At 36.1% G+C, this 14501-nt stretch overlaps 1 protein-coding gene across 4 annotated transcripts in view; it reads left to right on the forward strand.

The window, feature by feature from the left end:
- The window catches only part of COL4A5 (collagen type IV alpha 5 chain), a 238612-nt gene that overhangs the window by 220558 nt on the left and 3553 nt on the right, over positions 1 to 14501 (forward strand). For 3 of the 4 annotated variants that reach the window (XM_032331819.1, XM_032331822.1, XM_032331821.1), the window contains 7 exons: positions 493 to 626; positions 3499 to 3571; positions 3694 to 3765; positions 4554 to 4682; positions 5507 to 5605; positions 6247 to 6459; positions 12968 to 13145. In XM_032331819.1, coding sequence (XP_032187710.1) covers positions 493 to 626; positions 3499 to 3571; positions 3694 to 3765; positions 4554 to 4682; positions 5507 to 5605; positions 6247 to 6459; positions 12968 to 13145 — 898 coding nt within the window. Of the gene's footprint in view, positions 1 to 485; positions 627 to 3498; positions 3572 to 3693; positions 3766 to 4553; positions 4683 to 5506; positions 5606 to 6246; positions 6460 to 12967; positions 13146 to 14501 lie in introns of all 4 variants that reach the window. The other variant, XM_032331820.1, reaches the window with a different exon arrangement.

Genomic DNA, 14501 nt, shown 5'->3' on the forward strand with positions numbered 1-14501 from the left:
CTGCCCTATGTATAGTGTTTGTTTCTTTTCACATAACCGAAACCCTTTAGGGATGACAGAAGCAGTCTTTATTTTAATGTCCTGAGTTCTGTCTTTAAATATGAGCTTATTCAATTTAATGTATAATAAAATGTATACTAAAAGGGACTACAGACCAGTGTTGATAACAAAAAGAACCTATTGTAATTTATATTAGAGAGACACAGAAGCAGTCTTTATTTTAATGTCCTGAGTTCTGTCTTTAAATATGAGCTTATTCAATTTAATGTATAATAAAATGTATACTAAAAGGGACTACAGACCAGTGTTGATAACAAAAAGAACCCATTGAAATTTATATTAGAGAGTCAGAATAGGTCTGTATGTTTTTATATACTCTGGATTTTATCCTATGAACTAATAGGATTTAGAAGACTGATATTTTAGAAGCCAGGGTTTTTATACTACTCTTATGCTATACTGAAATATGGCCATTTGTTGTGCACTGTCAAGGTCTACCAGGTCCAGAAGGTCCCCGGGGTCTCCCTGGAAATGGAGGTATTAAGGGAGAGAGAGGATACCCAGGCCAACCTGGGCAACCTGGTTTGCCTGGTTTGAAAGGAGATCAAGGACCACCAGGACTCCAGGTAGGAAATGGGAGTAGAAATTTGATGAGAAAGGAGTGTGGGCATTTTCATTCAAAATGAGAATTCTAAGCTACATTATTTTTATTAGTATTTACTGGTCAAGGCTCTATGCATGCCTCCTAGTGAATTACAAAAGAAGAGAAAGGCAAGTTTTCCATCTTCTTTCAACTAAAGGGACTTAGCTGCTTTATAGTGAAAGGGTTCCTCAGAAGATATTTTACCTGGAGTCATTGATATGTATGTTATTTAGGTTTGAGAACCCTTCATTTCAGTAAAAGGAAATTCATAAAAGAAGATGCATATATCAGAACATTACATGTGGATGAGACCATAGGGAAGTAATTATAGTTGAGTGGGATGTTTTAGACTTTGAAATTAGATAGAGTTAGGGTCAAATTTCAGCTCCCCTGCACACTTCTGCTTTTGTGTCTATGAGGAACACAGATAGACAGTTTAAGTTTCTGTCTTCACCTGTAAAAACGGAATAACATATCCCCACATTTGTATTCATGTACTTTCCACATTGGTTTGAGTGACCAAGAAAGTCCCATGCTTCTTTATGGATCATTAGCACTTCTTGTATTCATTCAGGAAGATTGTTGTTAGATATTGCAACCAACACAACCTGGGCTCAATCTTTTAACTCTGATGACTGCTTTATAGCAGAAAAAAAGAAAAAAAAAACACCTAAAAGAGTAGTCCTTAAAGCTTTCCAACAATTAACTTTTTTTCCTCATGTCATCATTATTCTAGACACATACTCTTAAAATTTGAGTCTTCTCTTTATTCATTCTCTATTTACTCCCTCCTCATTCATTTCCCAGGTGCTTCCAGTTCATATGTGTCTATGCCTGATTCAAGACTACTGTCTGATAGCAATATTTTGCAAATCTAGTATTATCAAGTTCTGTTCATTTTCTCATTTTCTTTTGTGCAAGTTAGTTCTTACATTTGTACCATTTCTGTTTTTTTAATGGAAATAACATTAAACATAGAAAAATTCCAATAATGGTAAAAAAAAAAGCCAAAAACCTTTCATGTATCATTTACCCAGATGGACTAGTTGTTAATGTTTTGCCCCATATGTTATGTGTGTGTATATAATTATATATATAAAATGTATATATGGAACATTTGAGAATAAGTTGTAACTGTTATGCCTTTTTAGCACTAAATACTTCACTGCATAAGATTTCCTAAAATTAAAGATATTCTTTTATATAATAACACAACAGTTATCAACTAAAGGAAACCGAACATTAATATAAACTTCTATTTCTACTTTACATATTCTGATTGTATTGGTTAACCTAGTAATTGTCCTTGATAGCAGTGTTTTCCTCCAGTGTAAACCAAATTATGCATTACATTTAACTATCATATTTTTGCTCTTTATGTTCCCTCAGTCTGAATCAGTTGCTAAGCAGTTTTTTTAATTTCATAATCTTGACATAGTTGAAGAAATGTAGCCCCTTCTCATTTTTATTTTATTTTATTTTAAGATTTATGTATTTATTTGGTGGGGCAGGGGCAAAGGGAGAGAGAGAATCCCAAGAGGACTCTGTGTTGAGTGTGGAGCCTGACATGGGATTCATCTCACAACCCTGACATCATAATCTGAGCAAAAATCAAGAGTTGGGTGCTTAACCGACTGAGCTACCTGGGGTGCCCCCTACCATTTTTTAGGATAGAATGTTCCTTCTTTTGTCTGCTATTTCTTCATTCTAATTATGCATCCCCACACTATATGAGTGATGTTATATCCTCCATCAGATGTTTAGGCCTACAGTGTTCATCTGCCCCTCATCGGTGACCTTAATTTTGATCATTCCAACAAGTTGTTACCTGGTTTCTCTACTGCATGGTTACTGTTCTTTCCCCCTTGTAACTAATAAGCAAAGCTATGGAAAGACACATTAAGATCATGCAAATATACTACTCATCAAAATTTCCCCATATATTTAATATCTATTTATGATTTTTGCCTCAGCCAATCAATACAATGGTTGAATATAGTGAATAGTGGAAAATGATGATTTTCTAACTCTTGCACTATGTCCATATTTGCCAGTTAGCCCTTTCATAAGCAAAGCCTCCCTTCTCTTCTGTGTATTATCTATTTATTATTAGTAAGGACTCATAGATTCTCTTTTTTAAATGATTTATAATTTTTAAAACTGTCATCTATTCTGATGCTCTAATTATCATGGATTTGGAAACTTCTTCAAGCTGGATCCTGTCTTTCTAATATGCCCTCCTTTTTTAGCCATTTCTTACATGTTGGAATATGTTCCAGGTTTGCCGCTTTTTCAGTCCTGCTGATAAAAATTTCATTGTCTCTCATTTATTCTTCCTTTAGGTACGTTCTAGACTTATTCTCAACTCTTCTTTTTCCCATAATTTTCCTGGCCCTCAAACCCAATTAATTAATAGGCCCTGCTATATTTTTTGCTAAGTCTCGCAGACTTTATCATTCCTGTACATGTGATTCTCACCCAAGCATTTATAACTTTAGTGCTGCACTTTAAAAAGTGCCTTTGTTCATGATAATAAAATAGTAGCTGCCATTTATTATGTATACACTAAATGCCAATCTGTTTTCTAAGTACTTTATATGAGCTATCTCATTTAATCTCACACAAAAAAAACATGACGTAGATACTATTATTTTCTTAAGGTTAGAGGTGAGAAAACTATATATCAAAGATAAATAATCAACTCAAGGTCACACAAGCTAGTAAGGGGAAAAATTGGGATTTGAATCCTAGAAGTTTGACCCTGGAGCAAGTGCTATCAGTGAATATGAATACTGTATAACCTCACTCCCTCCCCCTTCAGTTCTTTTCTAAAATTAATGATTTTATTTATTCAGGGTAATCCTGGCCGACCAGGTCTCAATGGAATGAAAGGAGATCCTGGTCTCCCTGGTGTTCCAGGATTTCCAGGTATTTAAAGGGATGTTTTTATATTAAACTCCTTTGGGATAAGATACCCATTTTCTGATTTGACTGGGGAAATGCAATGGCCCTGTTGCTTTGCAGTGCCATTGTATGTACCTTCTTTTCAGGCATGAAGGGACCCAGTGGAGTACCTGGTTCAACTGGCCCTGAGGGGGATCCAGGACTTGTTGGCCCCCCAGGTAAGAATTACTCCAGGAGCTAGTTATACCTGGTTCTTAAACACACTTTAGAACTTGAAAGTTTGCATTCTGTCTTTGAACTAAACTTTTAGAATCTCAATCCCCAACAACTGAGAGCAAGTAGGCAAAACTCTCCCTCTATTTACTGTTCTCTTAACCTCTCTGTTTTACTAAGGAAATACTGAGACCAGTTCTTTTAAGTTTAAGATGGATGCAGGACTAACAAGAATTATTCATTAAGATTTTTATTAGATTTTATACTAACTTTCCCTAATTCGGTTGAACAGATTATAAGATCAAGTCATTTTTAATTGAAAATATTTTTTAATATGAAAATAGTTCTTTTTGCTGGAGACTTACGGAAGTTTCCTATAAACTGAAATAGGACCTCTGCTAAATTCCCTTACTAGTTCAGTGGGACACTTGATAAGCACAACAAGCAAGAACTGCAGATGATGTTAGAATCAGAATGGACTTATCAGGAAATAGAATTATCTTCCCCTGACATCAGTGTTCACAGATTTGTAATGGATTAGACTTTCTAGTAACCAAGTCATGCTTCAAGTCTTGAAAGTAGGGACAATAAGCCTAATTTTTCCACTGACTCAAAGGAAATTAATTTTTTAGTCTTCTGGGTAAGATGATGGCTTTCCTAAACAGATTTCTGTTGGACATGGCAACATTCCAAAAAATTTAACTGGTTTCTTTTGCACCAATTTTTATTCTGATTTAGGACACTTCTGGCCTTTCTCTTTCCTACATTCCAATTTGTATGTTTTGCCTCTTAGGTCCCCCTGGATTACCTGGTCCTTCAGGACAGAGTATTATAATCAAAGGAGATGTTGGTCCACCAGGGATCCCAGGCCAGCCTGGATTAAAAGGTCTGCCTGGACTACCAGGACCTCAAGGCTTACCAGGTACCTTTGCAGATCATCTTTCTAAGCCTTATGTATTTGGGAGCATTTCACTAGTTCTCCTTTTACTTGTCATGGTTTGTCTTTGAGAAGAGGAGTCTCAACAACTAGTAGAATACCAGACCACCACAGATCCTATTTCCTTTTTTCTTTGAAGTGTTAATTTCTCATGTCCTAATTTCCTTTAAGGCCAACCTAATCTCTTCTAGCCAGTTCCACTGGCTATTCTAACTTGAATGATTAGGTTAATGTTATTAAAAACTTTGTAATGAAATTAATATGCATTTAAGATCTGGTGCTTTCTCTATCCCAACCACCAGAAGGATAGGAAGCTAATTTGATCAGCCATCAGCTCCCCACTGTGAGGCCTCATGATTTTCAAACTAACTCCCATCTAGTTGGCCATTGGACTCTATGCTTGCAGCCAATTTTAATTATATAAGAAAGCTAGAAACTAAGTTCAGTCTTTCTCACTTATTAAGGTTGTTAGTCTTTCCATAAACTAAGTGTACCAGCCAGTAACAACCTTACCTATGGTGGGACAGATAACAAAAGTTGGGCCTTGTACTCCTATTTTGTTCTGAGGCAAAGAGAACACAAGTGCCATATTATGGTAATCTCTGCAGAGACAAATTTATTATTTAAAACTGAAGCTAAATACTTGTCTGCTTCTTTTGTCCCAGGCTTGAGATATTCCTTTGGGTATCTGGATTAAAGACAAGACTGGACTATGAATTTAGTGACACTAAACAACCTTAGGGTTCCTAGATCTGTCTGGTTATGGAATTATTATACCCATATTTGAAGATCCTATTTTTTCCCTATAGGTCCAATTGGCCCTCCAGGAGATCCAGGACGCAATGGACTCCCTGGCTTTGATGGTGCAGGAGGGCGCAAAGGAGATCCAGGTCTGCCAGGCCAGCCAGGTGAGACAAGTAAAACACTGTTGTTGATAGTAGTCTTGTCTGAGAGACCTCTAGGCGTCCATTTGGAGCTGTGAGAGTTTTTTCTTGGGAGAGTATAGCTAGCTGGTGAATCTGTTGCTGGGGGAAAATAGGACAGCAAATACAAGGAAAATTCCCAGTATTAGAAAAGCATAGAAAGCTTGTTTTTATTTATGTGTTTAGAATACTGAGAAACAGTTTTTCCTCAAAAGGAGGTTTTTCTAGGTATTCACTATACTTACCTGTTCTGATAATTTTCAATATGTTGACTTAAATCCCGTGACCATCTTGACACTTTAATAGAACAAGAGACTAGATAACACACAGACTTCCCAAATAAGCATCATTTCTTCCCACCAAATGTTCCATCACCCAGTACTATATAGTGCCTAATGTTGACAACCAATTCCATTAGAAAAAATATATATATTTAAATCTCTTGAGGGCAGGAACCATATTTTATTTATCTCTAAATCTGTGATATCTGACAATACCTTAATAGGCACTCTATAAATATTGACTAAATTAACAAATCGAATGAGATCATAATGTTTTGTCAGTAGCCATAAATATAGGATCAGGGCTCACTTAAATTCTGTATACTGATGATTCCATGGAAATAGGTACCCGTGGTTTGGATGGTCCCCCTGGACCAGATGGTATGCAAGGTCCCCCAGGTCCTCCAGGAACTTCTTCTATTGCCCATGGATTCCTCATCACACGTCACAGCCAGACAACAGATGCACCACAATGCCCACATGGAACTGTCCAGATTTATGAAGGCTTTTCTCTCCTGTACGTTCAAGGAAATAAAAGAGCTCACGGTCAAGACTTGGGTGAGATAACTGGCATCTTATTTTTTATTATGTGTTTCATTTTGTTTTGAAAATCCTGTTGGGTTCTGGAGTACCCTTGGACAAGTGTATCTCCCTAGTTTTGGGGGGCTTCCAAATTTCAGACCATGTCAAGGGCAGCCAAATATGTTCACTGTAAGTTTTAAATAAATAATGCATTACTCTAAAAGCATTGGTTAGCTAGTGTGAGGTACAATTCTTGGCCTGAAGCAGCACATTTGGGGGAAGGCCACATGTTAGCTTAGTTATTAAGAAAATAGATTCTCTGGGCCATCTATGGTAGGTATAATAGTTGCTTGAGTGGGCAGTGTTTTTTCATAGGAGGTAGTTTTTTTTCTTCTCTGACACTGGTCTTCTTCAAGTCGAAAGGTACGTTCTGAAGAGAATCTTGATTTCTAAATCAAAGAAATTAGGGTCATTTCTTAATTATGCTAGTTTATATTTCCTAAAATAAAGTCATAGCTCTATAAAGTATTAACAGAGTAGATTAAAACTATGTAAAGCACCATATTTCTGTATAAAATACACTTCATTTAATGTGTTCCCGTGTGTCATCTCTATACTGTGGTGGGCAGATTTGTTGATGGGATGAAACTGGACTGGATGACTCTGAAGACATCTTCCAATTCTCAACATTTCCTTTTCTGGAATTTTTGACTTTGGATTTCAAAGCCACATTGACCTGTGGCTGCCAATTTTAGGGATCATTATCCCCTTTGTCTCCATAAAGATAATTGAGAAGATAGTCTGGGCTCCCAGTTTCTGGGGTCTCCATATTAAGAGGCATCCTGAGGTCTCTTTAGCTAGGCTATTTTGTGAAAACACTTCAGCAACAGAGACCTCCAGAGGTCTTCTCTGCTCATTCTATTCTCCGATCATGTGGCCACACCTGCCAGGGAGTGCTGCCCCACTGGAGTACGCATCTCCACCAACATGGAAGCCAAGAGTCATGGGTCCTTTTATGAAGCCAAATAAAGGAGGATTTGCCCACCAACTTTCTTCTTCCACTTCTGCTTTTCTTTGTCTCTTTTTCATCTTTCCTCTGCTATTTTTCCTTCCCACATTTACTTTCCGTAGGTGGCATCTTCTTTTTCTAATTTTATAATGGACAAATCTTCACGGTGAAAATATTCTTATCTTTTACGTAAATCCTTCTAGTCTTCCTCCCATAAAACTCTTCTCCTTTTAGACCATTCTGTCTTCACTATCAGAATCTTAACTTGTACCTATAATCAAGCTTATAAACTTCAAATCCCTGACTTAATAGTTAGGGAACCATTAGAAGTTTTTGAGCACTGTGAAATTTAAAAATTTAATTCAAAGAGAAAATGGAATCTGCTATCCAGTATCTCATTGTAATTTGTCAAAATGCATGTATTTGGTCAAACAAGGGCTTTCATACTATGCATTCAGACTTGGAGGCTACAAACTGGCCCTGATTCAGGTACAGTATAGGCCTCAAACATGGGAAGGCCATGATATGGGGCCTAAGATCCCAGGAGTGATCCCAGGTTGCAGAGTCTCTTTTATGGCTCACACAGGGATCAAATTGGTGAGAGCTTGATGGCTAAGCAAAGAATATAGCTATAGCTTTTATGTTAAAGAAACAATCACCTGATCAAATGAATACAGTCTATGTTGGATTACTGGAAGGATTATATGTGTAAAACAAAAACAAGGACAACTGAAAGAATGGGAAAAGATTTGCAAATGACATAACAGGTAAAGGACTTGTATCTAAAATCTATAAAGAACTGAATCAAACTCAAAACCCAAAGAACAAATAATCCAATTGAGAAAGGGGCAGAAGACATGAACAGACATTTCTGCAAAGAAGACATCCAGATGGCCAACAAACACGTGAAAAAGTGCTCAACAGCAGTCAGCATCAGGGAAATACAAATCAAAACCACAATGAGATACCACCTCACACCAGTCAGAATGGCTAAAATTAACAAGTCAGGAAATGATGGGTTGGCAAGGATACAGAAAAAGGGGAACCCTTCTGCATTGTTGGTGGGAATGCAATCTGGTGTAGCCACTCTGGAAAACAGTATGGAGGTTCCTCAGAAAGTTGAAAATAGAGCTACCCTACGACCCAGCAATGGCACTACTGGGTATTTACCCTAAAAATACAAATGTAGTGATCCAAAGGGGCACATGCACCCATATGTTTATAGCAGCAATGTCCATAATAGCCAAGCTATGGAAAGAACCTAGATGTCCATCAACAGATGAATGGATAAAGAAGATCTGGTATATAAATACAGTGGAATACTATGCAGCCATCAAAAGAAATAAAATCTTTTCATTTGCAACAACGTGGATGGAACTAGAGGGTATTATGCTAAGCGAGATAAGTCAGTCAGAGAAGGCAATTATCATATGATCTCTCTGGTATGAGGAATTTGAGATGCAGGGCAGGGGGTTGTGGGGCGTAGGGCAGGAAAAAATGAAACAAGAGGGGATCAGGAGGGAGACAAACCATAAGAGACTCTAAATCTCACAAAACAAACTGAGGGTTCCTTGGGGGGTGGGGAGGTAGGGATAGGGTGGTTGGGTTATGGACATTGGGTAGGGTATGTGCTACAGTGAGTGCTGTGAAATGTGTAAGCCTGATGATTCATAGACCTGAACCCCTGGAGCAAATAGTACATTATATGTTAATAAAAAACAATTTTAAAAATTCAAATGTGAAAACAGTAAAAAAAAATAAGAAGTTGTGGTATATATATCTATATATAATGGAATACTATGCAGCCATCAAAACCCCCAAAATCTTGTCAAATCTTGCAACAATGTGGATGGAACTAGAGGGTATTATGCTAAGTGAAATAAGTCAGTCAGAGAAAGACAATTATCATATGATCTCACTGATATGAGGAATTTGAGAAATAGGACAGATGATCATAGGGGAAAGGAGGGAAAAATGAAACAAGACAAAAATTAGAGAGGGAGACAAACCATAAGAGACTCTTAATCTCAGGAAAACAATTGAGGGTTGCTGGAGTGGAGGGGGGTGGGAGGGATGGAGTGGTGGGGTGATGGATCTTGGGGAGAGTATGTGCTATGGTGAGTGCTGTGAATTGTGTAAGACTGATGGATCACAGAACTGTATCCTGAAACAAATAATGCATTATATATTAATAAAAAAAGAAAACGGATGGATTTAGCATTGGTAGGTGTTAGATTCAGTTCTTATCTCCATCACTGAATGCACAGGTTTGAGTTGTCACTACCTCTTAGCCACTTTTTTTGTGTATAAAATATAAGAAAATATTGGTCCTGTATCTTTCTTGATCATAGGTGTGAAAATCAAATTGGAGAATGGAAATCAAAGTACTTTTTATTTATAAAGTAAATTAAAAATAAAACATTACTGCTTAATTGGGGACAGGGCTGGAGATATCCTTGGTCTCAGAAAGAAGAGAAAAGGAAAAGGTACATAAAAGGAAGGCCCATAATGATAAGAAGATGGGTGTTTGGTTGTATCTATGCTTTAGGTTGCACACAATGAAGCAGAATTCTGAATAGTCTCCAAATTCTCAGAGAAAATTTTGAAGAAAAATCTCATAAATTCTCAATGCCTTTCATTTTCTAAAACTATAAGGCTTTAATACACTAATCATTCTTAATATTTTTTCTGCTCCTATACAGAACTTTTAGCATTCCATTTGTTACCACCACCCTCTTTTTTTTTTATTAACATATAATGTATTATTTGTTTCAGGGGTACAGGTCTGTGAATCGTCAGTCTTACACAATTCACAACACTCACCATAGCACATACCCTCCCCAGTGTCCATCACCCAACCACCCTATCCCTTCCCTCCACACACTCCCCCAGCAACCTTCAGTTTGTTTCCTGAGATTAAGAGTCTCTTCTGATTTGTCTCCCTCTCTGGTTTCGTCTTGTTTCATTTTTCCCTCTCTTCCCTTAGGATCCTCTGTCCTGTTTCTCAAATTCCTCATATCAGTGAGATCGTATGATAATTGTCTTTCTCTGACTGACTTATTTCACTTAGCATAATACCCTCTAGTTCTATCCACATTGTTGCAAGATTTGGCAAGATTTTGGGGTTTTGATGGCTGCATAGTATTCCATTGTATTTATATACTAGATCTTCTTTATCCATTCATCTGTTGATGGACATATAGGTTCTTTTCATAGTTTGGCTATTGTGGACATTGCTTCTATAAACATTGGGGTGCACATGCCCCTTTGAATTACTACATTTATATCTTTAGGGTAAATACCTGGTAGTGCAATTGCTGGGTCATAGGGTAGCTCTATTTTCAGCTTTTTGAGGAAACTCCATGCTGTTTTCCAGAGTCGCTGCACCAGGAAATCCATCCATTTTCAGTTATTCCAATTTGTCATTCATTCTCACATGACCTTGAGTTAGTCACCTTTCTCTGAGCCACGTTTTTTCCTCTGAAAAAAGAATTAATTAGGCTAAATCAATGATTTTCAACCTGGATAAGTTTTGAAAAGATTCCTAGACACATCCCAAACCTCTTATATAAAAATTCCCAATGATGATGATGACCCATTAGGTTTAAGAACTGTTGGTCTTTTATCAGTCATCTTCAGTCTGAGATAAACATATTCCTTTGGATACATAAGGAATTTCCAAGAACTAAATAGGCATAATTTTAAAGGAATCAAGTTTCAAATCCTCAAATTTCATATGTACTTTCTCATGAAGTTGAACTGCCTGTGAAGTGTGAAAACCTCTGGGGACAAATTCAAAGGGACAGCTCAAAATAATGGTTTCATTAAAGTCTCCATTAACTGAGGCTCTATAATTCCCTCTAATCCATCTCATTAGAACATGCATTTCCCAACAAGTTTACTTTTTGTGTTTAGTAATTATCAAAATTTATAATATCTGTATTTTTTTATAAATTCCCAATATGATGACAATTTAAAAAATATTTAACATGTAAACTCTTATGATCATAGAAAGTTTTTTGAAGTTATTTTAGATTGTTTTTTCAGAGAAATATGATAGGATAATCAAGAAAAAACTTAAAAAACACACTAGGAAAAACTGTGAGAACAGTGGAATGGACATATAATTTCCAGAAGCAAAAGGAGCATTGAATGACTTCCACTTGTTAAAGATGAGTTTATGTACCTTAAAAAACGTTTATTGTTCTTTCAAATCATTCTGTTGCATATATTTAAAAGAGAGAGAGAAAGTTTGTTTTTAAATATAATATATTTCTTTCATGAGTGTTCTACCTCTAGTACAGATCCGTTACCTCTTTGGTTAGGTTTATTCCCAGGTATCTTATGGTTCTTGGTGCTACAGTAAATGGAATCGATTCTCTAATTTCCCTTCCTGTATTTTCATTGTTACTATATAAGAAAGCACTGATTTCTGTACATTGACTTTGTATCCTGCCACATTACTGAATTGCTGTATGAGTTCTAGTAGTTTGGGGGTGGAGTCTTTTGGGTTTTCCATATAAAGAATCATGCCATCTGCGAAGAGAGAGAGTTTGACTTCTTCATTGCCAATTTGGTTACCTTTTATTTCTCTTTGTTGTCTGATTGCTGTTGCTAGGACTTCTAATACTATATAAATAAATAAATAAATAGATAGATAGATAGATAAATAAATAAATATTCACAAAACACTAGACATTACTGCTGGTAACATTAGTTTGCCAAGTCCCAGGCTCCAGTATCACAAAGTGGAATATAGAAAGGTAGCTTTGGAGCCAAGAGACAATAACCAATACCTTAATAACTTTCATAGTATCAATTTGAAATTCTGATGAAAAGTTTTACACCCAAACTTAAAAATGTGTGAGGGGGTACACCATTCTTCATCATTCTTTGGTGAATAAGAATAAAAGAGATAACTTTTAGAGTTATATGTAGAGATATAGATAGATAACCTCTATTGCTCTTACCAGTTCTGAATTTTTTTCCCCTTGCATCCTTCCTTTCTCTCTTATTTTTTTTTCCTTTTTATTATTCACGGCCAAAACTGTTCATGGTTCCTGTGCATATTGGTCAGCATTACCATTGTCCCTAGGCCCAAAGAGATCGCAAAAACAAAACAAGATACATACTGAGGATGTCTTAGAAGAAGAGTTGATAGCCTGGAAAGGAAGTACTAGAAAGACATTATAAGAGCTCTGTGCGTGTTCTTCACTTTTTCATAATAAATTGCTCAATATTCTCCATAAGACACCATTATTTATAAGTACATCACCAGTGTAAAAACAATGTTGGAGAATATATAATGAACTGCAATAATAAATGTCTATATAAATTATATTTCCCGATTTTAGAAATGTTAAAAATATAAGTAAACATGCATCTTATAATTGAAGACCTAAAACAAAGTGTATTTATTATCTAAGAAACATGGGAAAATTTCTCCTTGACAGGTTGTTTGTTAGGGTTTCAAAAGAAACTAAAGTATCATCATAGTATATAGTCCTTGATCCTTTTCTCCCCAATTCTTCCTAGGGACGGCTGGCAGCTGCCTTCGTCGCTTCAGTACCATGCCTTTCATGTTCTGCAACATCAATAATGTTTGCAACTTTGCTTCAAGAAATGACTATTCTTACTGGCTGTCCACCCCAGAGCCCATGCCAATGAGCATGGAGCCCCTGAAGGGCCAGAACATCCAGCCATTTATTAGTCGGTGAGACACTGGTTTAACTTTGACTTTTACGAATCCCCAATTAGTTTAGCTAGTCAGAAATGAGTCTAAAGCTAATAATTTGATCATGTTCTTCTCAGGTTAGGTAGGACAGGGGTGACTTTATAATATCCAGTTAAGAATTTAGTTTAAGCCATATTAATTGGGGATTTGCTTTTAACCAGACCCCGTGATAGACTTAGTATAATATACAAAGAAATCAGATGAATAATTATGCAAATATATGTAAATTAATATAATATATATCACTCTTGGCTAAATGTTACAATAGATCTAATAAAATGTTATAAAAGCATGAGGAAAAGAATGTTTAATTTTAATTGGATAAATTTGGGATAACTATATGGAAGAAATGTATTTTGACCTGATTAGTACTTAAAGGATGGGAAGGACTTGAGATACAGGTGGTTATAAAGGGGAAGGGCATACTAGGCAGAGAACATGGGAATGGGTAGTAGATTGCTATGTCTAGAATGTAACTTATAAAGGTTGTATAGGGGGAAGAGTTAAGAAAGTTCTCTTGGACCCAGATTGTAGAAGGCTTTCAGTGTAAGGTTTTATTTTGGAATTAATATGGCTTATAATGGTGAGCTTTGAAAAGTGCTTGAGCTATACTTAAGGGAAAATTACAGAAACATCAACATGTAACTTAGATTATAGAGGAAATGGTCCTAAAATAGAGAGACCAGTTAGATAGAAGCTATTGCCGTAGTCCTTATAGGAATGGATTGGCAGTGGGGGACATGTATCACTTTAATACAATAGATAGGATTTAGTTGTTGATAAGTTATGGGACAGAGGGAATGATAGCTGAAGTTTGGAGCATGAGTAACTAACAGGAGAGATGTACCATTAGTATAGACTTCCTAGAGTTTTGCCACATTAGAACTCTAGTCTAACTCAATCTCCTAGGCCTTTGAGATACTGTCATTTTCATTCTGATCATGGCCCAATTGATTTAGGAGTCTACTAACCATAAAGGATGAATCATTGGAAAGTCTAGTTTATTTGACATTGAATATAAAGGTTAAACCTAATTAAGTATCTCTTAGTAGGAAATTCATGGTGCCCTTTTTAGTACATTTGCCCAGATTTGGGGGGAATTTATTTTTTGTGATTTTTGTCAGTCCCAACTCTTGGGAGTAAATGGTCCTTTAAAGGTATTATTTTATTTTTTATTTATTTTATTTTTATATCTTATATTTTATTTTTTTTCTTTTGTAGAAAAATTCACCAAATTGGTTCAGTCATATGTCAGAAGGTCCCTTCATGATATTTATTAAAGATTTGGTAGACTTGGCAACATATTTACTGTGTTGCTGCATTACTTAATTTTAT

This window comes from Mustela erminea, chromosome X (genome assembly GCF_009829155.1).
Source record: "Mustela erminea isolate mMusErm1 chromosome X, mMusErm1.Pri, whole genome shotgun sequence".
Classification (NCBI taxonomy): domain Eukaryota; kingdom Metazoa; phylum Chordata; class Mammalia; order Carnivora; family Mustelidae; genus Mustela; species Mustela erminea.